Below are 27,218 nucleotides of genomic sequence, written 5' to 3' on the forward strand. Positions count from 1 at the left end.
CCATAACTGCCCTGACTTACATAGAATGGAGTTAAGGGCAATTGACCCGCTCCTCATATTGCAATGATGGGCCTAAGAGAACAAAACTACTGACATGCAAGTCTCCATGTAGATTTGAGCAAATCTTATTAGTCATACTTCCTAACACTGTTTAAAGAAAAATCTGTGCTTTGTCCAGAGTTATTGGTGCTTACATTTTGAGGAATCACTGAATATTGATGGCCTGCTTGATATTGCAGAAAACGTGGAAGGAACTAGGTGTCTGATACAGGAAACCTACATTCAACTTGTTAGAGAGGAATATTTTTTAAAAGAGATACTGTTGTTATATGAAATTCCCATAACGCCTGTCCCTACCAACTCATTATTGAAAGGCCTTTGTAGAAAAAGACTGGTCTTCACACTAGTCCATGTGAGTTCACATTTTCTAAGACACTACCGTAGGGAGTGTGTTTATTATTAATACCTTTATTTCACCAGAAAGCTTGTGATCTCATAAATGGACTGAATTCATTCAGTCTTGGTCATACAGTTGTCGTTGAATCTGATGATGTGTCACTATGCAACTTTTAGGTCACTGGCATAGCACTTCAGATTCAGAACACAACATCAAAGACTCGTCATCAGCCAAGTACAATTTTCTCAGAATAGGCAGTTTAAACTAGTGATGCTGAGGGAAATAAACCATGATTTTCTCAACTCATTGCAGTTTGCTTTGAGGTGATGATTTTGTGCCAATGTATATTAGATAGCTGTAGACCAAAAGGAATGTGAAGACAATATGTCTAACTAAGACCAGGAAATCTCAACCTAAAAGAGCTGTTTAAAAACATGTGTACATGATACCCTGTGAAAGCTTAGTACCAAGGGACACCTTTGAGATAAAACCTGAATTCAGAAGTTGGGAACTGTTGCTTCAAACTTGGAATGAATACTTGTCACTGTAGTTCCAGAGTGGCATTTGTCTTGGCTTCAGTTTACTTTCTGTTAGTTGGTATTTATCTGTGAGCTGACTTTACCAAGGCACAGGTGATAAAATGCACTGTTGCTTACATATGTTATGAAAATTATGTTAATGGTTCCTTAGAAGTATTTTGTATGAAAAATGGAAAAGTCCGCTTTTCAGAATTATTTATTTCAGGAGACATTTTGGAGAATTATATACTGTGACTTAGACTTGTGATAACAAGCAGAAGTCAGAAATGCATTTAATTAGCTATAAACTTAGAAATATAAAGTTGTAAATAGATTTGACATGTTTTTTAAAGAATTTTATCAGGTTTTGTTTTTCTTTTAATTTTAGTTTAAGGCGGGTTAAGTGAATTAAAAATGCCTGGCCACACCTTCAAAACTGAGTAGCCTGTTCACTTACGTTATTGAGATAATAAAATTTTAATATTGGGTGAGAGAAAGCACATAAAACACTTCCTATGAGACTTACCGAGTCCTCTGTTAAGCTCAGCTATACCTTCAGCTGAAACAAAACACCTTAGATTCTTTCCCTGAGATGTAACTGAAGGCTTAAGCTAAGGTTTGCCCTTGCATTTGAGGGAGGCCGACGGTGTTACCAGTAGTCCTCCGCCTGGTGTGCCATAACATATCTAAAGTACTGTAACTTGACTGCATCTATATCCAAAGAGAAATCTATAGGAGATATCTCAGCCAACAGCTTAAGTTTTCCAGAGCAGTAGTTTGTTTAAAGTTATACATTAATAAAAGATAACCAGGCTTTTTGTATTCCATTAAATAACAGATTTAGAAATAGTGTTATATGAACAACTTCTTTGGAGCTTTTTTGGGTTTATGTTGCTCTAGATGAATGCAAGTTGGTAAGGTGTTCTGTTTTATACGTACTTCAGTGTACGCGCAGTTGTTGAATTTGAAGAGCTGTTTCACTGTAAAGTCACTGAACAATATTCATGGCTACTTTTTGTTTGCTTTGATTTTGTTTTTTAAGAAAAGGATGAAGAAACAAAAGCACTTGAAGCACTTCTTTCTAATATAGCCAAGCCAGTGGTAAGTAAATGAAGCTTTCCACAAAATCAGAATGTATCTGTTGCTAGTTTATACAGTTACACCTCTTTTTCTCTCTCCAAATTTAAAGGATCTTTAACTTCCTGCACTAAAGAAAACTCGCTTAACTTCCAATCACTGAAATGTAAATGACCAAAGTAACTTTTAGTATATTAACATTTATGAAGCTAAAATTGTCTTGATACTTATTATGTGGAATTCTTCTTCTTGGCCACTCTGTGAAATCTCAGTATTAACAGAATTATAAAAAATATATAGAGAAAGAGCTTGTAACATTGCCAGTAACAGAATGATGATGCTTAACGTAAGATGATGCTTAACATCATCTCTTACTGTAAAATCTGTTCTCAATTTCCTGTAACATTGTTTAGTTTTAACTGTTCAGGAAACAATTTTACACATTGGGTATCTGTAGGCATGAAAGATACCTGGTGAGGTTTTGGAAAATCTTGTTTGAAAAGTAAAGAAAAACTACGGCGGATTTCTCTTTAAGAATCTCTGGCACCTCCAGGGAAGAGACATAAAATTCACCAAGGAAGGTGACTGTCAGCAGTGGGCTTCTGACTTTTCTGCTTGAAAATCTACCAATTTTTTTTCAGTTTGTAAAACCTCATAACTTCTGCGTAGAGACTCTTCAAAGCACTGTTGCCAAATTTAGCAGTTCCTTGAATTTTAGAACAGGCCTGTGTTCTTTTCTTTCATCATCTGGACCTTCCCTGCTCCTAACCTTTCTGTGAGGATTGACACAGCTTTTCCAGAAATCTGCACCCCAATCCTCAGTCCGCCAGCTTGCTTGAGTAAAAACAGCCTGTGTTCCCTATTGTAAACTACAAAAAGTCCATGCAACTGAAACTCCAGGAGGAGCTTGCCGTGAATTTGTCCAGTCAGCTATTTCCTCCATAATCAGGCACCCTGCTTTTCATACTTTGTCAGTCCTCAGCTTACCACACCACACATGTGTACGTGCGCACACACACACGCGCGCTTCACATAACTAATAAAGAAAGCTATGGAAGGAAGGACATACAGAGAAAAGAAGATGAAGAAGGAAAAAGGGTCAGATGGAATAATCATGGGACTTCCAGTGTTGCCATTCATCAGCTACATACCTTCTCCCCTTTACATCCCAGGCAACCTGGCTCCAGTTTTAGTGCCCCAGTCTTGATTCTTCTTTCATGTGGAATTCTTCTTCTTGGCCACTCTGTGAAATCTCAGTATTAACAGAATTATAAAAAATATATAGAGAAAGAGCTTGTAACATTGCCAGTAACAGATGGTGAGGAGAGTCTGAGAGAGTTGGGACTATTTAGCCTGGAGAAGAGAAGACTCAGGGTGGGTCTTATCAATGTATATAGATACCTGCAGGGGAGTGCAAAGAGCGTGGAGCCAGGCTCTTTTCAGCGTGCCCAGCGTCAGGACCAGAGGCAAAGCTGAAACGCAGGACGTTCCCTCTGAACACTTTTTTACTCTGAGGACTAATGAGCACTGGCACAGGTTGCCCAGAGAGTTTGTGAAGACTCCCTCTTTGGAGATATCGAAAAGCTGTCTGGACGTGATTCTGGGCAGCTGGCTTTAGGTGACCCTGCTTGAGCAAGGGGGGTGGACCAGATGACTTCCAGGGGTCCCTTTCCACCTCAACCATCCTGTGATTCAGTGGTGCTCCAAGGGCTGAGCAGGGATTGTAATTACAGAGGAAGTCCTGAATGCTTAGCATCCTGCTGTGTCCAAGCATCAGAACGGGTTAACATGTCTGTGGTACCCCTGTGTCTTTGGTGGCTAAGCAGCATGGAGGTGGAAGCTGTCTGAATCAAATCCTGTAAGAAAGGGTTGAGAGAGCTGAGATGAAGAAATGGAGAGGAGTTAGCTGATCCTGGCTGTTGCTGTGGTGTAGATAGTAGCTGGGACAGTCAAGTTCAGTAGCTCTTAACAGGATGACCTTGGTGATTGGAGCTAGTGGAGGGGCAATAAAAAGAATTTTTGGATAAGAAACTGGGACTGAAAAGAAAGCTTAGGGAGATAAGGTGTGGGGGAGAAAGGAAGTGAGAGGAGAAGAAACAGCTCTGACAAGGAGCACAGGTCTGAAGGACAATGCAGACTTGAGGGATCCTAAAATAGATGAGGAGTCGAAGATGAGAAAATGAGACCAGGAACAAACAGAAAGTACGTGTGAACTATTGGAAGAACAAGATGGAGAGCAAGTAGCTTTTCTGTTTGTTATTTTTACAAGCAGACTGATAATGAAAGGGTGATGGGAGCCTGAATGTCTTGTTAGTAAGACTGAGAGTGGTGGGTATAGTGGACAGTAGTAGCAAGAGACTGAAACTGCCTGAGAAAGATGAAGATTCATGAGACAAGGATACCAGAACTTTATTGAGAGACTAAAGGGCTGAAGTCTGGGGTGGAGTAACCAAGGAGTACAGACTGGAATGAAGAAGAGTTGATTAGGACCAGACCTTGAGAAGCTGGAGAAAAAGAGTCAGAAGGGATTATGGCTGTAAGAAATGAATATAAGTCCACATCTGATAGCACTGATTTTTATCCAGGACCTGGAATGTAATCCAGCTTTCCCGCATCTCATCTTTCTTCTGACAGCAAGTACCTGCAAGGTCTTACCAGCAGAGGTTTTGCGTTGCTGCCTGTTGTTTCACTGCCCAGCTATGCATCTCACCTCCACGGATGTTAGCAAACACCTATTGCTATCACTCTGTTTGATCAAGCAGTAGAGGCTTGTGCAGTGGATCTAAAGGCTGCAGGTTTGCTGTAGGATGATGCTAGAAAGAATTTAAGGGAGTCATTTGCTATTCAAATATATATATATAAAAAATAGAAATCATACATATACACACACATATTCTAGGAAAATATGCATCAAAATACTGTTAGAAGAATTCTATTCCTTTCTCAAAGTGAAGCAAGAAAGATTTCCTACTAAGGCTCATCCATTGTATTCAAGATTACAGTCGCCTTTTGTTTTTGTTGTTTGTTTGTGTTTAACACAGCAACACGCTGTTCTTTCTGTATGGTCCTTGCCATTCACTGTACAAAACATACCTGCTTGGGGAATGGATCAGGGCTGTGCAGCTAAAGGGACTGGTGTCTTTGACCCCTTTTGGCTCTGAGTCAGGAGAGTCTGTCTCAACAAGGGAACATGTGCCTAGTTTAGCCACATACTGCATCAGAATGGTTATAGAAACAAAATTTGCTGCAAAGTTAGCTTACTGCAAGATAGTGCTGTTGCTGGGGCATGCTGGACAACAGCGTTCTCAGCTGCCCTCAGATCCTGAGTGCCTGCTATGCCTTTCTTAATTTTGTGAGAATGTGGATGATCCTTTCTATCCTGACTAGAAGTAAGGGGACCAGTTCTCTTAGATGTATTCGCAGTCCTCTGCCAGTGGTCAGGGCATACAGGATGCCATCCGCATCTGGGGTGTCATCAGTGGCTGCATTGCCAAGGGGAATGACAACTCTGAGCTTCCTGGGGTGGTTAGACTGAGACTGTGAGAAGTGTGACAAACAGGCGGTGTCTTCTGCTGTGTTGCTAATGACATACGAAAAAGCAATGGAATGCCAGTACTGTCTTGTTTTCTTTCACTTCCTTCCATCCTCAACACTCAACCGTCCATGCCTTTTAGGCAAGCATGCTATTTCCCCTCCCAGCCATGTCCTTACTTTGAACATCATTGCATGTAGCTGTGTGCCTACAAGTGATCTCTTTGCAGACTTCAGAAGACATCGCAGGCTTAGGCAGTAGCAGTCTGCTACACAAGGCAAAAAGCCAAACTTCCAGCAATTGGAGAAGCTTATGCTTTGTGAAGGCAAGGGACTGTCAGGGTTGTGGGTGGGTGGCAGACTAGGTGATGTTGCAGCTTGGGGGAGTGTGATGTGATAAGAGAAAGGGAGGCTGTGTTACCTACTTAGGCCTTGCGGGATCAGAAGCAACCCTCCCACGGTTTCTCCAAGGAAACATTTTCTTCACCCTCCCACAAGTGAACCAGGAGATTGTGTTTTTTCACACCTTCTGTTTGTAGTTCTCATCAGAAATATTTCTCCAGGTTTTTGATTAATGTTTTGCTTGAAGCACTGACTGTGGGGATCGTGCCATGATGCTGCTCTTGATCATCAATACCCTGTTCCCTGGTTGAACTGCAGTGCTGGCACAGGCAATACTGGATACTGGCTGCAGTGGGGGTCATCTGATCAGATGCTCGTACAGGTGCTGTCCAGTACAGTGTCCGTTGCACCATATCCTGCTACGGAAAGCCCAGAGTAGTGCCGAAGGCTGTGACCTGTCCTGGGCTGTCCCATGTCTTAATGCCCAGGTCCAGGGCGTGAACATCTAAATCAGGTGGTGGGCTCCATGCTGTGCTTTCATTCGCACATCTCTCTCAGTTCTGTGCAGTATGGGGCACATCAGCTTTGCTGCCTCCAGACTTACATTAGGTGTTTTTATGAACACGTTCTCATTTTCTTAAACTTTTTCCTGTATGGATCCTCCATCCTTTCATACGTGGCAGTGTTAAGTCAAGTTGGTAACGTGGTACTGCCACCAGATTACCCTTCTACTTAGGGAGGGCTTGAACTTTCTGTACCCAGATGTAAGTTGGAGTGGTTCTGCACATTGCACCATGCTGAGTCCTCAGCATTTGAGCAGAGTCTTCACCAGCTGTCATGTCCATTAACCAGATAGCAAAGCAAGCAGAAGAGAAGACAAGGGGACCTAAGGCAAAAGCAAAATGAAAAATGGAGCAGAAGGCTGAGTGTTTAATAAAGAGAGGCAATAGGAACTCGGAATTTGAGAGTTAGTTATATAGCATATAAATCCCTTGGGAGAGCATCATGTTTGGTGGTTCATGCGTGTTCTGTGTATGCTTGCGGGCTTTTGTAATGTGATGCACCTCACTCACCAGTCAAGTACCTTGTGTCACTGTCTGAATGCAATCCAGTTTTCACATGCTAATACTGCTTTTTTGTTTGACTCAAATGGCATGTGTAATATAGTTAGTGAGGAGATTCACTTTTGCAAGCTAGACTGCTAATGAAGACATGCCCATCTCTTAGTTTCTCTAGTGCTAGGGCCTGATTCAAGTATTGTACTCTGCAGAAGCACACAGTGCTCAGAGCTGCAACCAAAATCAATTGCAGCTGCTTGAATAAGTATACAAAGTAATAAGTAATGCCACGTTTTCTGAAAAAGCCACTCCTGAGTGTCTCAGAGCACCTAATAATAGTGGATTCTTCTGATCTTAATCTTTGTTCTTCAAAAACACTTTTTTCCTCCTTTATATCGCAGAGTTTTTTTTGATATATGCTAGTGTTTTGTGCTTGAGAACTGACAAGAACTTCTGAAACTTTAGTAATTCCTTTTCATAATAGAGCTCTGCCTAGTGTTCAAAAAGTCAAGTATTGGGATATTATTGAACATCAAGGATAAAGGACAATATTGATTGTCCTGCTCTACTCTGCACTGGTGCGGCCTCATCTTGAGTACTGTGTGCAGTTTTGGGCGCCACAGTACAAAAAGGATACGAAGCTACTAGAGAGAGTCCAGAGGAGAGCCATGAAGATGGTGAAGGGTTTAGAGGGGAAGCCATACGAGGAGTGGCTGAAGTCACTTGGTCTGTTCAGCCTGGAGACAAGGAGACTGAGGGGAGACCTCATCGCGGTCTACAGCTTCCTCACAAGGGGAAGGAGAGGAGCAGGTGCTGATCTCTTCTCCCTGACAACCAATGGTAGGACCTGAGGGAAAGTCAGGAAGATATGCCAGGGGAAGTTTAGGTTGGACATTAGGAAAAGGTTCTTCACCCAAAGGGTAGTGGAGCACTGGAACAAGCTCCTCCGAGAGGTGGTCATGGCGCCAAGCCTGACAACATGCAAGAAGCATTTGGACAACACCCTCAGACATAGGGTGTGATTTTTTTTGTCCTATGCAGGGACAGGAGTTGGACTCAATGATCCTTGTGGGTCCCTTCCAACTCAGGACATTCTGTGATTGAATAATTGCTTCTTAAGCAATGAGTAATTACTCTCATATGCTTGCATCATGAGAAGCTGGAGTTTTGTGTTAAAATAGTATATGCTGATGTAATTTAAGACTGCCATAGTGCATATGCACAATAGATAAAAGTTTTTTACAGGAAATCTTCATTTTAGCAATTCTTAATCTTTTCATACTTTGCTTTTGTCCCTTATTAATAGTCTTGTGAGGAAGAATATAGCTGGACTTAGACTTGTCTTTAAGAATCATTCTCTTAGGTGGAAGTTGAATCTGAAAAGCAGTACCAAATGTTTTATAAACGAGTTGAAAAAGACTTAAATTACATTCTCTGATTCTCTCTGGTGGATGCTTGTGGCTGTGATTATTTTTATTTTTATTTTTTTTAGCAACTGAGAGTGGTTCAAAATACTCATACACCTATATGTGAATTTACTGATGGTCCTGGTTTCGGCTGAGATAGAGTCTATTTTCTTTCTAGTAGCTGGTTTAGCACTGTGTTTTGAATTTAGTATGAGAATCATGTCGATAACACGCTGATGTTTGAGTTGTTGTTAAGTAGTGCTCACACTGGTCAAGGACTTTTCAGCTTCCCATGCTCTGCCAGGTGCACAAGAAGCTGGGAGGGGGCACAGCCAGGACAGCTGACCCAGACTGGCCAAAGGGCCGTTCCATACCGTATGATCAGTCATGCTCAGTATATAAACTGGGGGAGTTGGCCGGGGGGCAGCGATCGCAGCTCAGGGACAGGATGGGCATTGGTCAGTGGGTGGTGAGCAATTGCATTGTGCATCACTTGTTTTGTATATGCTGCTATTATTATTATTAGTAGTAGTAGTAATAATAATAATAATTATTTTATCTTCCTCTGCTGTCCTATTAAACTGTCTTTATCTCAACCCATGTTTTTTTTTTTTTATTTTTCCGATTCTCTCCCCCATCCCACTGGGGGGTGCGGGGGAAGGTGAGTGAGCAGCTGTGTCGTGCTTAGTTGCCAGCTGGGCTTAAACCATGACAACTGAAAAGCTCCAGAACTTACAAAATATGTAATGTCATATAGAGTGTAGGTCCAGAAGAAAAACCTTGGTGTTACTCAGTCCCACTCCTATTGCCTCTCTTCTTTTTGTCTGATTACTGACCCCTGACACACAAGCTGTATATCTGGGAACCCCACAGTCCCCATCCCCCATTCTCTGGGGTTGTAGAAACAAGGAAAGTTGCAGCTTCAGGGGGATTCAGGTGTATGAGGGACAGGGTTGGAAATTATTCCCAGTATTTACACCTGCCAGAGAGTTAAGTGTTGCAACTCTTGTTCTGTTCTTCTGCCTATGAGCACCTTCTTGTAGGCCCTCAGGTACCTGCCTCTTAACGCTTGCTCCACTTGGAGTGAACTCCAAGTAGTTCACTCCCCAGTGCTCCTCAGCAGGGCTTAGTAGTTTAGGCTTGGCTTCTTGCAGCTTCCTGGTTTAATGTGAGTGTACATCACTGATGGGGAACCAGTGGTTTAACCTGACCACCTGGTTTATTGCAGACCGCTAAGTTTCACTGGGCACCATCTACTGGGCCCAGTGACTTTGGTGTGGGTTGTAAATTTTCTAGTCCAGCAACTACATAACATGGATACAGATTTCTGCCTCATTTCAGATGCAGGATGGAAATGACTGTTAAATGCTTCTTTCTTTCCCATGTTACATTTTACAGTTTTAACTTCTATATCTACCAACAATAGAGCAGTGCCTGACTTGGAGATTTCCTGATTTATTTTTTTTAATATCTTTTTGTCTTTAATCCTGTTGCCTGTTCTTGTTTCATTGACTCTTTTAACTTCTGTAAATTCTGTTAAATCCTAGCTTATTGGCTAACATATTTCTTCCTTTTCCCCATATGTATATGTGTGCATGTGTATGTATACAGAATTTATATACTTTTTATATATTACAGCTTTTATGCACCGTAAGGATGTCCTTAATTCCCAGCTTCTGTGAATACTTTTCACTTTGCATTTCTGATCACATTCAGTTCCACTGACTGTTACTTTTAAGCTTTGGCAAACTGGCCACAGCAAAGCTTCAGCTCTTCATAATATTCTTTAGTCACATACTCTGTTTACACAAAGTAAAACAACCAGAACAACCTACATAGTCACTGATTTTTAGCTCGGTACATAATACTGCTTCATTGTGTTTATAGTTACTGTGTTAGCGGTTGTCATCTATTATTTTAGAAGTCTTATGGGAGGTTTGCGTGAGTCAACCAACAAACATAGCCCTGGGGGAGTAACTCGGGATAACAATTTTTTGTCCAGTCAGAGACTTAAGGAACATTTCATCCTGTTCTCTGTGTATGCTTGGCGGTATATGATTTCCACTAATACTCTGGGTTTAATTTTACTAGTCAAAGTCCTGTGAGTTGTCTGTTACTCTGTCATCTGTAATGTTGTCTTTGATCTCCCTCCCACTCTTCCTGCTCTCTCTGTAGTGAACAGTTGAAACCTCTAATCTTTTAATGTTCCAATAAGATGTAATGCCACCTTTCACTCATACCAACTGCATTACTTCTCCGGTGTAAAAGGAGATAGACTAAGATGTATGAAGAGAAGTGTAATCTGTCAAGTGTATAAGGCAGTTTGGCATTAGTAAAGTGTTAGATGGGATGTTACGTGCAGTTCTGGGCAAAGCACTGAAGACAGTGAAACAGTAGGAGATAAGAACAGTCAGAATGATCAGAGATTTGGATAAGTGAGGTGGGACACAAATGCTAACAGATGCATAAGAAACAACTGCAGAAAGGAAGGGAAGATCTGATGTTCAACTCCATGGTGGTTAGGACAAGTAGGCTTAGCTGGTAGTAAGAGAGGTACTGCCTGGTCATTAGGAAAAAAATTTCAACTGTTAAGAATCATAAAATAGTTTGGGTTGGAAGGAACCTTTGAAGGTCATCTAGTCCAACCGCCCTGCAATGAGCAGGGATGTCTTCAACTGGATCAGGTTGCTCAGAGCCCCGTCCAACCTGACCTTGAATGTTTCCAGGGATGGGGCATCTACCACCTCTCTGGGCAACCTGTGCCGGTGTTTCATCACCCTCCTTGTAAAAATATTTCTTCCTTATATCTAGTCTGAGTCTACCCTCTTTTAGTTTAAAACCATTACCCCTTGTCCTGTCGCAGCAGGCCTTGCTGAAAGGTCTGTCCCCATCTTTCTTATAAAGCCCTCTTTAAGTATTGAAAGGCTGCAGTAAGGTCTCCTTGGAGCCTTCTCTTCTCCAGGCTGAACAACACCAACTCTCTCAGCCGTTCTTCATAGGAAAGGTGTTCCAGCCCTCTGACCATTTTTGTGGCCCTCCTCTGGACCCGCTCCAGCAGGTCCATGTCTTTCCTGTGCTGAGGGTTCCAGATGTGGATGCAGCACTCCAGGTGGGGTCTCCCCAGAGCAGAGTAGAGGGGCAGAATCACCTCCCTCGACCTGCTGGCCACACTTCTTTTGATGCAGCCCAGGATATGGTTGGCTTTCTGGGCTGTGAGAGCGCATTGTCAGCTCATGTCCAGCTTTCCATCCACCAGTACCCCCACGTTGTTCTCCTCAGGGCTGCTCTCAATCCCTTCATCCTCCAGCCTGTATTGATATTGGGGGTTGCCCCGACCCAGGTGCAGGACCTTGCACTTGGCCTTGTTGAACCTCATGAGTTGATGTCAACCAATTCCTCATCCACCGAACAGTCCGGGTATCAAATCCACATCTCTCCAATTTAGAGAGAAGGATGCTGTGGGGCACCGTGTCAAAGGCCTTACAGAAGTCCAGATAGATGACATCCATAGCTCTTCCCTTGTCCACTAAGGACGAGGTAGCTAAACCTCGTAGCTAAATATCCTTAGCTAAACCTAAGTAGGAATAGTTCATCGTAACAGTGGACCTACTAGTCCTGGAGCATAGTAGGTCCTCCAGGAAACTACACTTTCCTTCAGTACACCCTGCTGCTTTCTGCAGCCCTGGAGGGAGGGATTAAGATTGTCTGACAGGGAGCTTTTACCACCCTAAATGCTTCCCACAACTCCGAAGACTTCCAGAAATGCCAGAATTGTACTGAGGTAGTTGTAGTTAGTGTAGTTTGTGACTGCATCAAGATTATAGTGGAATTTCTCTTACCAAACTTTGAATTGTGTTTCCAAGAACTTCAGTGGGTAATCTTACTAGCATTTGATCCCTTTCAGTATATGATGTATAGTCATGTTAGCATATATGGGCTTAGTGACATTATTTTGAAGACATTGAGGCTCATCTTGTTTGATTTTTCCTCCTTTCTGTTTGTCTGTTATCACTAAGTCATCTCCTCTCGGCTTCATTCTTGAAGTTGGCCTGTTCAGGTTTTTAGTTCAGTAGATTATAGCAATTTAAGAGCACCAGTTGTGAAGATACCATTTTGATTCTGATACTCTGGTAACAGATTTCCAAAAGCAATTATTCCCAAAATAGATGTATATTACAGTCATATTGTGAAACTAGTCATTTCATATAATGAAATGTGTTTTCAATTCTGTTACGAAATGATTGGAAATAGCAGGTGGGTGCAACATATAAACCACAGTAGCAGACACGTGCAGTATTAATAAACACCCACAAATTTCTAGACTTCTTCTATAACGGATCCTAAAAATTCGTAATCACGTGCACGCACCCATGCTCTCCCCTACAGAAATAGGAGCATCCTCAGCCCCTTGCAGCACATGTGGGCTTCAAGCAGCACCCAGTCTTCTGGGAGTGTGGGTGCCCCTAACTGCGTGTCTCCTTTGGGACATGTGGGTGCTTTAGCTTTGCGTGTAACTCTGTTATTCCCTAAAAATCTGTTGTTCCCTACCATCTGCTAACCCACAGGCCATTGAGAATGCTCTCTGCCAGGTCACATGCGCCTGCCCGATCTGTGGGTCCCTGCCTGCTGCACCCCAAACTGCTGTCGCACCAGCTGGGTTGCATCTACTCATGGCCTCCATTAGGCCTGGATGGAGGCGGCAGTGGTGGCAGGGCAATTCCTTACACTGTCAGGCCGGGTTTTGATCATTGCTCTGTTCCACTCCAGCATCTTTTATTCCTGGTACAAATTTTCATGCTGCTTTTATACTTCTGAAGCTGATTCCTTCTTCGTTTCAGAAGTCTCTTTGTGATTCCCCGGTTACCATGTAATCCACCTGAGGATCACCGCCTTTAGCACGATGAGTCTGTTGGGGCAAAGGCTTCTCAGACAGTTGGAGGTGTTGCATTCACACACACTGTTTATGCTCATATTTCTATGACACCAACTGTTGTTATCCAGGCCTTTCTGCAAGGGGTGGGCTATGCAGGCAAGCACCACCACAGGAATTCTTTAGGATGTTGCCTATATATATATACGTGTACACATATACATATATGTGGACCTTGTAAGCATGCCTTCCATCGCAAGTGCCTGAGCTCAAAGTATGTTATGTGTTGTAATATTCTGTTCGCTAACAGAGTACTAGATTAGAGCCTCAGGTAGTTGTATCCCTATTAATATCCTGATCAAAACCAATTTTCTGGGGTACTTAACCAAATAGGTTCTAATCTAATGGGAGAGTCTACTTGTCACAGTCATAATTAAATGCCTAAAGCAGAGTTTCTTTATGTACCTGCTACAGTAATGCCAATCATTTCGGAGAAATTCCTGAGCTTCTATATATTTCATATGAAAACCAAGTCAGCAAGAAGGTATTAAAAGAAATCATGGTACTGGTAATGTAAAAAAAAGTCTGAAACATTGCCATTTAATAAAATGACTGATTCACAATATATGCTTGCCATCTCTTGTGCTCCATAAATGATACAGTCATTTTCATGTAGCCCACTAGGTGGCATTTCTTACTTAGAATTTTGTTTGCACTCAGCCCTGGGCCCTAGGATTGCAGTTTTGTCATGATATTTCTTAGATTTCTGGCTTGACTTCATCTGTAAAAACTAATTAGTACTATTAGATCAGTATAAATACTCTGATATGATAACACTATATGATTTTCTTCTCTTTTATTTGGTCCTATGTCGCAAAGCAGCATTTATATACAGTGGCATTTAAATGGCAGAGGTCTCAAAGTTGTATTTCTACAGGTATCAGACATTCAGGCAAGAACAGCACTGCTTATGTGGTCCCCTCCATCCAGTGATACCAGAGAAGACGCTGACAAGAATGACATACCAGATGCTTATACTTATGAAGTAATGATTTCAAATACCGGAAAAGATGGAAAGTACAAAACTGTATACATGTAGGTGTTCATTATTTTTATTTAATTGCTGTTGCGTTGAATTATGTGGCTTAAAACCTCATTAAAAATCTGCCTGTTTTCCAGAGATTTAAGTGATAAGCAGTTTTGTGCAACTTCTCTTTTGAAACAAACTACTTTTTTCAGTATAATTGGTTCTGTTTTATTATTGAAGTCACTACCATCGGTTAGAATTTAAAGACTTTGCTCCTAGATGTTGGAAGAATGTTTTAATATCACTTAGCTATATTTCAGCCATCTGCACTAGAAACTATAGGTTCTCAATTAGTGAGATATACAAGTAGTGAGAAATACAAACTGTATTTGTAGTTCTTTACTTCAGCACGTGCTTCTGCTCCAAGTAAGGTTATATCTCCCTTCCCTGAAAATCCTCTTCGTAAGAGACAGTCTTAAGATATGAAATAAAGTAAGTAGATTCATACAGAACACAACTCTAGCAGCAGCAAAACAAACAAAACTGTTCAACTGTTTCATTCCTAATACAATAGTTTTCAATCATACTTTTGCAACTTGGAGAAATATAACAGAAAATTTACCATTAAGGGTGTAGAGCTCCCTAATAATTATAAATCTTTGTGTTTAACTAGTTTATCTTAGTCACCTTCCATGGACTTCTTAAAAGCAGTAAGATCCAATCGCAAGTTCAATATCCCTGTCCTGGAAGCTTAGAGGAAAAGAAATGAGCTTTGCTAACGTAAGCTGATGTCAGTAAAAGCAGACTAGTAGATGTCACTGAGGTGTCTTTTCCGTTTACTGTGCTCTAACAAGTAGGTATATGCAGTCATTTACAGTTTTAGATAATCGTTTTTGCAATGCTGAACTGAGCTTCTAAAGGCCCCAGTGTTTTCTGTGTAATAAAACATATACATACACATGCAGCTGATCTTATTCAGTAAAGATAAAATTAATTATTCTTAAAAAAACCCCAAACAAACAGAATAACAACAAAAAAAACCAAAACCACCAGGGCAAAACAACAGGAATCAAATGTGAGAAGCCCCTAAAATTGAAAGATAAATGCATTTTCATTTTACTGTATTTACCAATAGAAAAAAACTGTTAGCAAATATATTTCTTAGAAGGAGCGTCAGCTGGATGGGTTAGATGATGTGTGTCTTTGTATAAATGTATGGGATTCTGAAAGTGTCTCTTAAACCAAATCATATCTCTTTCCAGTGGAGAAGAAAATAAAGTTACTGTAAATGATCTCAGGCCAGCAACTGATTACCATGCAAAGTGAGTATTTCCTTCTCTATTCAATAAATTCAGTGGAAATGTTTTAAAAGTTTCATTGCGTCTGTATATTTGCATAAGTCCTCAGAGATTCTTTGCCACATCTCATCCGCTTTTGAGTCACAGATCAACATTTTTGGCTTAGCTGACCACTCAGTCCATTTTGGAAAACAGAAAATGATTGCACCCTCATCCAACATCCATGCTCTTTACTTCTCACGTCATGCTGGAACAGTGATGTTTTTCAGTCCTTTGAGCCAGGCACAGATGCTGCTTGCTTTCTCTGTTTCCCAGAAACATGCTCACTGCTGGCCACCTGAAGGTCAGGTTATGCTGCTTTTGCTTTTTGTCAGTGAATCTGACCCTGTATGCGTTACTAAATATGCCCCTAGCTCAATGTAATTCTACCCTTTTAGCAGAATTTACTGCTTCACTATGTCCTGCTGAAGAAATAGCACAGGATTGGAAAGATGTAGTTCGGTGGTGTTACTCCCTCCTTTTTTACCTATTGGAAGTTTGTCTTATTTCTTGGTTTAAAAAAAACCAGTATGAATACAGCAGTTTATAAATACGTAACATTGTGAAGGCCACCTTAAAAGTACTGCCTTTTCAAGAAGTAATTGCAGGTGGAGAGCGCAACTTTAGAAATGACCGAATGTGCAGCATGTGAGGGATTTGCTTCTATTGACTGTGTGGAGAACTCCAAGACTCCTGTGTACTGACCAGGGAACCAATTTGGAGGCACCTGGTAGGAAGCACAGGGAATAGAAGTGTGTCTGAGTAAGGATCCAAGTCAGAAATGTTGTGCCTCTTTCCATATGAGCTTTAGAACATCAGCAGTAGGGAGGAGGAGGATTTCTGTTGCGTAAGTCTTTTGATTAGCATTTGCTCAAATGGGAGAGCTACATTCCTGGTCCTTGGGGGGGGTGGGGGTGCAGTCTGTACCTCCTAGTACTGTTTTCCAGGGTATTGTCCTGGTTGCCAGACCGGAAGCAAAAGAGGGTTGGTCTGTTCTTCATCACACACCTCATTTAATTTGTGCCACTATATGGCCTGCAGCACAGGTTCAGGAGAAGGATGAATGATTAATTGACTCAAAGCTCTTCATACGCAAGTGTTTTCTCTGTGATTTTGTTCCTGGTTTTAGTAGTGTTTATGCACTTTACCCAATGATGTTTAAATTGAAAATGCATGGAGCATAAGGGTCAGAGCCCAGGAATTTTTTTCCCATGTAAGTCCTTTTTTATCAGGCTACATTCAGATTCTTTCTTGCTTAATTCTGGCTGCTGTAGAGAATGCATGGGAGTAGATGACTCAGCCATCTAAGCTCTTCCTGAGCTAGGAGTTAAATAGAATTCTGCCAGTGCGAACACTGCCCAAAGTCAGTGAAGACCGGAAAGACTGAATTATGAAGATCACTGACAAATTACATTTTTGCAACTGTATGCAAGCACAAACAACTGTGTGCAACATTAGTCACTGTTCAAATGTCTCCCTGTTCATGAAATCTACAAAGCCAAATTTCCTGTGACTTGCTGTTCATGCAACAGGAACATACAAGGACTTCTGCATCTTCATAAGCAGGCAAAACAGGTCTTACACTAGTGATCAGAGGAAAAGTTTTTTGGGGGTTTTGTTTTTTCTTTCAAAGGAGCAGGTGAATGAGAAGAAAGTAATGTGCAGGTTCACCCAAGGAGGAGACAAGGCATAGCTACACAGCAGAGGGGGGTAAAGGGTGAGAGTGTAGGGGGAGGCCAGATAATAATCCTGTATTTAATTTTGGAGAAAAGATATTAGAAAAACAAACCATTTCACTGTGAGACAGAAGCAAGAAGTCACTCTTCTGAAGTACATGGAGAGTCAATTCATAGCCTTCCTAAAGGAAAGGAAAGGGTGAACAGACTCAGCAAGGTCTTGAAGGAGTGCAGAAGGTACTCTGAAAATATATCAACAGCTTCATTGTGCTCATCTGACGAAAGCGCTTGCAGAAGAAGAATTATTCATAATATCAATTCATACATCTACAACAGATAATGAGCCTGCAATATGTTACCATTATTTACCAACCAAAGTACAGCAAATAACAGATTTCAAATGTGATTGTGAGACTAAAGCTGACTGATGGTAATAATGTACATCCAAAGTACAGGACTCTTTTCTTTTGCATTACTTCTGTTGACCAAGGTGCTTCCACCAGTTAGTTATTTATAACAGTGATATTTTAATAATGAAGTAGCAAGGTAGTAACTTAATTCTGAATAGTTTCTTTGGAAACTGTATATACAGATTTTGAAGCAAAATGTTATTGGCTCTTTTCCACTTCAGAGTCCAAGTAGAATGCAACTGTGTAAAGGGGAGCCCTTCAGAAGCAGAGAGTTTTACCACAACGAGTTGTGAACCTGATACTCCAAATCTGCCCAAGATAACTAATCGGACCAAAAATTCTCTTACTCTGCAGTGGAAGGTAAGAATTGTTTAAAAACCTTTAAAATAAATATTTTAAACTCTTCAGAATTGTTTTGGATTTGTCAATAAAATGCCAGTTCATTGAAATGGAAAACTTTTATCAAACATACTAATTTCAGTCACAGTTCTGTGTGGAACTGTGGACTGGAAATACATGTACTGGGTTAAATGTGGACTTCAGTAAAAAGAGAAGGATTCCCAGAAAAGCAAGGAGCCTTTGTAGATGAAGTTACTAAGTTCAAATGAGAGACAGTGGTTCAAGTTCCAGTCCCCTACTGTACTGTGGGACCAATTCCTTTCTCTGTTATTGAACATAGGCTTGTTTGTGCAAAGCAAATGAAGTGGTCTGGAAAGACTGAGATTTGAACAGGCCTGCAATCTAGCTGCTCAGAAAAATACTATAGCATTTTACACTGCTGCCAGAATACTTTTCAAGGTCTAAATTAAAAAACGAAACCATAAACATGATACAAGCATTCATTGGATGGAGACTGAACTAGGACTGTCTTGGCAAGTGAAACAATCATATAAGGGGAGCATCATTTGCCCTCCACTGGTCGTGTCATGATTTGACCTATACAAGCATTTTTTCCTTAAGCGGTCTTGTATCCAGTTAGAGCTCTAATTTTCTTCTTTTCCTGTTGCAGGCATCTTGTGATAATGGTTCTAAAATCCACAGTTACCTTTTAGAATGGGATGAAGTAAGTTATTCTATTTTATTTTTGATTTTGTAGTTTTTTAAAAAGTGGTTCTATGTGACTGTGCACATCAAGTTGTGTGAAAGTTGACTTCTGTCTAGAGGCATGTGACAAATATGTAATTCCTGAAGCAATTATGAAAACGTGATTATTGCCCGAATTTTTTCTTGGGGAATATAAAATAATAGGGTCTTAACTACATGATTCTGCTACTCTTAGTAGTGGCTTTTTCACTTGTAGTCCACTACTGCTTTCAAGAGCTGACACTGAAGGATTGTTTCCCTGTAACAGTCTTTCTTTTTGTACAAAGGGGGTGGATCTACTGTGCCCCCACAAGCCTCTTCTAATCCCTACCTGGACAGCTATCCTGAGATGACAGAGCTGCAAAAGCTTCATGGCTTTTTCCTTCCAACCATGTGGAGCTGGAAAATGGAAAGGAAGGAAAAAAGCCTCTAGTTCAATATATATACAAAGTTCCACTATATGGGAGATTCTTGAGTTATGTTTCATTTCAAAAAATGAGTTTGCTTCACGTTTGTGTGTTACTTTAATTGATGGATGCATATATAATAGGATGAATAATGTGATTAATTTTTTCCTTTTAGGGAAAAGGAAATGGAGAGTTCTGCCAGTGTTATTATGGCCAACAGAAGCAGTATAGGATTACTAAACTATCACCAGCAATGGGGTACACCTTTAGGCTAGCAGCCAAAAATGACATGGGAATGAGGTAAATATTACTATTATAGACATAAATATGGAATGCATATGCATGCATGTGTGTGCTTGTTTAGGTAAAGCATATGATGGCATTTAAAGAAACAAGTCTTTTGTCCAACTGGGATGAAATAGAATATAGAATAGTTCAGCTGGAAGGGACCTACAATGATCATCTAGTCCAACTGCATAGTTAATTCACAGTATGTGATTGGATTATTTCATTTGCGGATTACCTGTGTGCTATGAACGACTTGACCCTGCTTGAGCAGGGGAGGTTGGACAAGATGACCTCCAGAGATCCCTTCCAACCTCAGCTATTCTGTGATTCCCAGCATAATGCATTTTGTCCCAGCATGGTATGGCTGCATACTACAACCACTGTGTTATGTGCATACTTACCATATGAATGCTTCAAATCTTGGCCCCTCTTAGAAGCAGATAGTACAGCTACTTCTGCCAGACTTAGCCTCATTTACTGAACAGCCTGCTCAGACTTCCCCTAGAATGGGGAGCACAGCATGGCACAGACAGCCCAGCTGCTCTCACGTGAAATCAGCTCAGGCTGTGCTGGTTTTTAGCTTCAGTCTTTGTAGACCTACGCTGACCACTGAAGTTGGTACTTTGGACCTGTTTCCTACTGTACGTACTTGTAGTAGAGTTTTTGGCTAGGCACTGCGTTGTAGAGACTCACACGTTCAGTGCAATTGTGGCTTTTGTGTCTGACGTAATAAACACTTCTACTAAAATTCTGGGGATCATGCTAAAAGATAAGCAACTCAGCCAAAGGGCCAGAATTGAATAGTTTAAATGCTGCAGTGCTTGTGCTGCTGCTGTGCTGACCAGAGGGTACCTCCTACCATGCTTTCTGCTGCTCTTGGTTCCAGGGAGGTTTGACGTGGTGCTAGATCTAAGGAAGTTCCTGAAGCTGGTGTAGCAATTTTCCAGGGCTTATCAGCCCTCCTTAAATTTAGAGTTTTAGTGATGACAGTATAAAGAGATGTTAGGAACTCTGCTGGAGCAGGAAGGAAGTCTGGCAGAACCTCCGCTGCCACCTGTAGATGTATCTGTATTGTGCTCTTTGCCATGTCCTGTTACTCGGATATGTCCCTTTATCTAAGGTGTCTGTCTGTCTCCTGTTACCCTGGGAAATGGACAGAATATGACAGTACCGTATCACAGAATTCTTTTTAAGTTCTAGAGCTTATTATGAATGCTTAGGATATGTGGTTCTTACTTTTAATTGCTACTTTTCAGAAGTTATAGAGCACCAAACTTTATTTTGAATTTTTGAACAAATGACATCTGACTTCAGTAGAGAATATAAGTAAGAACTTGAAAAAAACCCCGAAAATTACTGGTTTCTCAAGTTACGCTTGCACTACTGAGTGCATTAGTTCTTGGGACTGCTTCTTGGTCTTCAGGCAAAGCAAATAAACCTGGATAATAGTCACACTACCAGGGCTCATCATCTCTAGGGCAGACTGCCAGTGTCCACACTACCTAGTAGCACTTGGGCCTTGAGGTCCTATGTGGCATAAAAGCAGGGCTTCTCTAGCCATCAGCCTAAAATTGCTATTTCGCATTTGTTTTTTTTAATTCAGTGTTTGAAACATCATGAGCGTTGTGCTGCAGCTCACCAGAGTGGTGTTTTTATGGCATGAAATAGAGAATGTGTGTTGTGTGCCCTTCAGCTGGCACAAGGAGGTGCTTGAGGGAACAACGCCTGCTTGGGCAGCGTTGAAGGACAGCGTAAAGGATAGGGAGCCAGGCCTGGCTTTGTAATTCATGCTGGGCAGACTATATTAAGTATGTGAAAAATACAGCTGGCTCAGGAGATCTGAGGCGTGTGTTGGGAGGCTTTGGAGAGTACTCAGGGAATGCATTGCATATAGTGCCCGTTTCTGTGTCTTTCCTTAGGCACCTGCTTTGGGCCACTGTCAGAGGACACTATAGTGGGCTAGAATGACTTTTGGTGTGCTTCGACACAGCCTTTATTATGTTACTGCCTTCTGGATGATGTTCCTGGAATGAATTTTTCTCTGAGTTGCTCCTGGACTTTGTCTTGATGAGATTTAGTTGGAACTGCTCAAAAAAATAAAGATGGGGAGTGAGCTGGCAGTTAAGCAGGGTCCAGTGCTCGGGCTGTCTTCCTGTTCCCCTTTTACGTCTGAGTGTAAATGTACCCTCTAGGAATACCTGCACATATTACAGATTCCTGCAGCGTAAGCTGGCGGAAGACACTGATCAGTTAAGTACCCTTCTTAAACTAATCACACCAAATAGATTTTTAAATCAATATTTCATAGCCTTGTAAAGATGCCCTTTATTGTCTTTATGGTATTATTTAATTAAGTCGTCTCTTGAAATAATATTTATTAGGGTAGAGTGCCTGATTATTCCTTATGAAGAATGTTGAGAACCTTAGGCATCTGGAGACAGAATTTTGTCTAAGTGATTTTACCAGCAAGAACAGATATTTTATCTTTGGGTTACTCATATTTTTAAATTTAATTCTAACCACACATGAAACAGTAGCTAAAGACAACTGGAAAAATAAAATGTATTTAAAAGATAGATAGCATTAGTGTACTTCTCAGTGAATTGTTTAAGAGTCATTCAAATATGGGTATCACTGGAACTCTTTTAGTTGATTTCAGTGTATTTTGGAGTGGTTCAATCAAGTAAAGAGATTTAAAACTTCTTAAGGTGTGGGTTTTTTTACCTTATATCTGCTTGTAAGGTGACTCCTTCAATAGTTTGTTGTGAATAGAGACAGGCTTAGTATTTGCCTAGCCTTTCTTCATGCTTTCTGTAGCCTACCTATATAATGCTGAAATTTTTTTCAGCAGATATATTGTATGTATCACATCATCTTCATTTCAGAGGTTTTCTTGCTTGTGACTTTTTGCAAGAAAAAAATTACTCTTCCCCCCCAAATTTAAAAAATTTTCTCTTGTTTGGCACTTTTTCAATTCTGGCTTCATGATCTATTTCACAGTCTGCATGTCCGCACAGGCTGTACGTCTGCTTTGGGTACTATCCACGCTCTTGATAATTTGCTTTCTGTAAGATTTTTTTTTTAATGCCAAAAAGACTTTTGAGCAGACCAAAATTTACAACTTGTGCATTATTATAATGTAGGCTGGGTAAGAGAGAAAGTGAAGTTGAGGTATCTTTATAATGAGATTTTTCAGGGAAGTCAGGTTCCAGTACACGAGATGTTTGACTGGTACTGTTGTTCAAGCCATACGGAAAATTTTGTTTTCAGGTCTTCGTGATGCTCACTTAGGTAATGTCTAGCTTTTAGATTAAAATTACATCTTTGACATTAGTTTCATATGGTTAGAAAAACTAGACTATCTCTTAAGCCTGTAAATGTTTCTTCAGATCTGATGCAGAAGCAGCAAATGCCAGCTGAGAACAGGCAGGGTGTTTTTAGTCTAGCTACATACATGTCAGACCATCTGTGCAAGCATAGTACCTGGTTACTGACTTTTGCATCCCTCTGTTTCACAGTAGGTCTTTTATGTAACTTGTATTTTCACTTCAAGGCATATCTGTCATCAGATGAGGTTAACAGTTGTCTTAGAGTCTACACCAGTGAATCTCTTACTTTATTTGTGCCACAATAAGACTTTCATATTGGTAACTCTTAAAGTAACTTAACATTGAATGAGGCTATTATTCTATTATTTTCTGAATCACTAGAGAAACTAGTACTTCACAATATACTTGAAGCACGTAATTGCTGCCTGGGAAGCAAAAATTTTTTTGAGGTCTTCCCACATATACTTTTGTGTCTTGATGTTTTCATTTTGAATAGGAAGGACACTGTGGTATTAGTACATTATTGCATATAGAGCTCTACTGTTTTAGAATAATGACTTAATACAAAAAAGCAAGAAGTTTTGGTTAGCAAAATATTGTAATTATATCATGCAAGGGAATCTTTCAATTATGAACGTGTTAACCTTGTTCAGATGTTTTGTTACTGACACTCATGGGCAAGTTAAGTCATCTGCATGTACCAGCTTGCGATTTCCAGTTGTGCACATGTCCAAGAAACTGTCATAGCTGTGTTTAGTAAGAATTATGTTTTTCTATATATTAATTATTGTGGCTAGTTAGTTTACATACTGTCTGTTTTAAACAGTGGTTTTAGTGAAGAAGTCCTGTATCATACCTCAGGCACTGCCCCAACCACACCAGCAAGTCCTTTGCTGATTAATGCTGGAGTTACTTGGTTATCCCTTCAGTGGACAAAACCCTCAGGAACACCATCAGATGAAGGAATCTCGTATATATTAGAGATGGAGGATGAGAACTCAGTAAGTTTAGAATACTTATTCTCAATAAGAAAAGAGACTATAATGTGTGTGTTTGATACATTATTGTATTAAGTGCAACAATTATTGCTTTTGCTAGAATATTCTACAAGGAACTGTATCTTCTGAAATAAAGCTAATGACTTGTCATTGCTGTGACCCAGCCACATAGCTTTCTCCTTTTTATTGTGACAGTAATCATTATTAGTGTTATGAAGCCCCAATCCTGCAAAGACTGTTAAATTACTTTTAACTTTGTGAATTTGCATGTGAAAGTTAAGCTTCACAAGAGCTGGATCAAAGTAATTGTATCATGAAGTGTGGTCCCTCTAGATGTCATTTCAGCCTAACCACCTTTGTTTTAAAATGAGTCCTGTTCTACCCTTTGAAAGTGTTAGGTATGATTTCTGTTGACACTGTATATGTTTTTCTTACTGTTCTTTTCTCCTCTTCTGATTGGACAACAGTTAATTAATTTCCCCCTCTCCAAAAAAATATCTTGTGTTTACACAATGAAGGTGCACTTTTTACTTTGTCACAGGAGCGTAAAAATTATGGTCTGAAACAGTAATTTATTTGTATGAAGTATGTTACATGGTCTGATCTGCAAATACAATGTTTCAAGTAATCCTGTTTAATTCTGCAGGGATATGGTTTCAAGCCAAAATATGATGGTGACGATCTTACCTACACGGTGAAGAATTTGAGGCGTAGTACAAAATATAAATTTAGGGTAAGATTGTTTTCGTATATTTGGGGGGTTTTGTTGTACCAGAGTAGATTGAGATTGACTCAGAAGTGGGGAGGGCATTTTTTTAAGGAAAATCAAATTTAATGCCAGTTTCTTACAATTTCAATCTCCTAAAACTATCAGCTGAACACCTGCTTCATTAATCACCTCTGCAGAAAGAATAAGAACCTCTGCAAGGGTATAACACAGTTGCAGGTATCTTGAAATTCCAGGTCATAGGTCAATATTCTTAACAGCTGGTGTTTTTTATTTGGTTCCTGTGTTGCATATACACAGGTAATATTACTTAGTGTAGCTATGGCATTCTTTGATAGACTCTAAACGCGTCTGAAAGTGTTGGGGTAAGGAGCGACTTTGATCAAAAAAACATTTGTCAGTGCTAGCATAGCACTGAGCCCAAGTTAGTAAATCATTCATATTACCATGGTGCTGAGCCCATTCTAATAAGTCTTGAGGGCTGAACTTGTTAGCTCCGAATGAAGTCTGGCTTAGCAATGGCTTAACAATGAGCTTTTGGGTGTGGTTAAAAGCAAAAAAGAAGCATACCGGCTATGGAAAGGTGGCCAAATAGCCATTGAGGACTACAAGAACCTTGCTAGGACATGCAGAGATGCAGTCAGGAAGGCTGAGGATCAGCTAGAACTGAAATTTGCCAGAGATGTCAAGAACAACAAGAAAGGGTTCTTCAAATACATGAGCTTACTGCAGAAGCACAGGGAAGACATACATAGGCCCACTGCTCAACAGGGCAGGGAAGCAAGTTACTAATAATGCTAATAAGGCATTCTCAATACCTCCTTTGCCTCTGTCTTTAATGGCATAGCTGGACCCCAGGTCACAGGATCAAGTAGCTATGAGAAGGCATGTGTCGACCCACCAGTGGTGCAGGAAGGGCTGGGCTGTGGCCTCTTGCAGGGGCTCAACCCACATCAATCTATGGGTCAGGACAGAATCCACTCCAGGATGTTAAGAGAAATGGCTGACATTGTTGCAAGGCCACTATCTATAATATTTGCAAAGTGATGGAGATCAGGGATATCCCTGACAATTAGAAGAGGGCAAATGTCATGCCCATCTACAAGAAGGGCCCAAAAGAGGACTCAGGAAACTACAGGCCCATTAGTCTTACTTCAGTCCTCAGGCACGTAATGGAACAAGTCTTCCTAGAAACTATTACAAGCCAAATGAAGCAGGTGATTGGGAAAAGCCAACATGGGTTTACCACAGGCAAAGCATGCCTGACTAACCTGATCACCTTCTACAACAAAGTAACACTTTCAGTTGGCCTGGGCAGAGCAGTGGATGTTGTTCACCTGGACTTCAGCAAGGCATTCGACACTGTTTCCTACAGCCTTCTCCTGGACAAAACGGCAAGATACAGACTGGATGGGTGGTCCAAAAGATGAGCAGAAAACTGGCCAACAGGCCACACTCAGAGGGGTGGTGATCAATGGTTTTTACTCAGGCTGGCAGCCTGTCACAAGTAGGATTCCCTAGGGATCGATATGGGGCCCCACACTGTTCATCTTCACAAATGATCTAGACGATGGGATTGAAAGCATCCTTGCCAAGTTGGCTGGTGATACCAAACTGAGTGGTGAGGTGGACACATCAGAAGGGAGAGTCATCTTACACAGAGACCTGGACAGGCTAGAAGGATGGGCTGGCAAGAACAGTATGAAGTTCAACAAGCACAAGTGTGAAGTCCTGCACCTGGGTTGGAATAACCAAGGAGCCCAGTACAGGCTAGGATCTGTGTGGCTGGGGAGCAGCCTTGCTGAAAGGGACCTGGGGTTCCTGGTGGACAACAAGTTGAACATGAGTCAGCAGTGCACCACTGCAGCAACCAAGGCAAATCTGATCCTGGGCTGCATCTGCAGGGGTATTACTAGTAGAGATAAGAGATGTGGTCATCCCACTGTGCCAAGTGCTTGTCAGGCCACACCTGGAATACTGTGTCCAGTTCTGGTCCCCACAATTCAAAAAATGACCCAGATAGACTGCAGAGGGTCCAAAAGACAGCCATAAGGATGATCAAAGGGCTGGAGAACCTGCCCTCTAAGGAAAGACTGAAGGAGTTAGATCTTTTCTCCTTGGAGAAGAGAAGGCTTAAGGGAGGCCAGTTTTCCAGTACTTAAAGGGTGGCTACAAAGAGGAATGAGGCTCCTCTTTCACATGGAGAGGACAAGGGGCAATGGGTACAAGTTGTACCAGGACAGGTCTCATCTTGCTATAAGAAATAAATTCTTTACAGTGAGAACAATCCATCATTGGAACAACCTCCCCAGGGACATGGTGGAGTCCCTGTCACTGGATGCTTTCAAGACACGACTGGACAGGGTGCTAGATGAGCACATCTAGGCTCCCTTTTCCCTGAAAGGTTGGACCAGATGATCTTTCAGGTCCCTTCCAACCTGGGCTGTTCTATGTTCTAAGTTGCATGGTTTTTGGAACAAAGGTAAAGGCATATCCCACAGTATGAGGCAGAGTCAGAATGATCTCATCCCTGTCTACGAGGGAAAAATGTTGACAGCTGTTGTCTTGCATACGCCTAAAATACTATTTCATAAGGAAGAACTGGGAACAGCTGAAGAACAGCATCTCTGTGCAATATGAAAGGTAGCAGTTTAGGGGTCGGTTGGTTTGTTTTGAGTTAACACTAGAACGTATCAGTAGTCCCTTTCAAATGATAGCAGATATTTTGCACTTTTGA

General features: G+C 41.0%; 1 protein-coding gene across 16 annotated transcripts in view; it reads left to right on the forward strand.

Moving 5' to 3' along the window:
- FNDC3A (fibronectin type III domain containing 3A) overlaps nucleotides 1-27,218 on the forward strand; it is a 125,639-nt gene that overhangs the window by 75,708 nt on the left and 22,713 nt on the right. For all 16 annotated transcript variants that reach the window (XM_087756761.1, XM_087756769.1, XM_087756755.1 and 13 more), the window contains 8 exons: nucleotides 1,958-2,016; nucleotides 14,137-14,294; nucleotides 15,489-15,548; nucleotides 17,871-18,009; nucleotides 18,659-18,712; nucleotides 19,315-19,439; nucleotides 23,583-23,757; nucleotides 24,401-24,487. In XM_087756761.1, coding sequence (XP_087612887.1) covers nucleotides 1,958-2,016; nucleotides 14,137-14,294; nucleotides 15,489-15,548; nucleotides 17,871-18,009; nucleotides 18,659-18,712; nucleotides 19,315-19,439; nucleotides 23,583-23,757; nucleotides 24,401-24,487 — 857 coding nt within the window. The remainder of the gene's footprint in view (nucleotides 1-1,957; nucleotides 2,017-14,136; nucleotides 14,295-15,488; nucleotides 15,549-17,870; nucleotides 18,010-18,658; nucleotides 18,713-19,314; nucleotides 19,440-23,582; nucleotides 23,758-24,400; nucleotides 24,488-27,218) is intronic.

This window comes from Nipponia nippon, unplaced genomic scaffold (genome assembly GCF_047370975.1).
Source record: "Nipponia nippon isolate SJK-2023a ecotype South Korea unplaced genomic scaffold, ASM4737097v1 scaffold_2, whole genome shotgun sequence".
NCBI lineage: Eukaryota > Metazoa > Chordata > Aves > Pelecaniformes > Threskiornithidae > Nipponia > Nipponia nippon.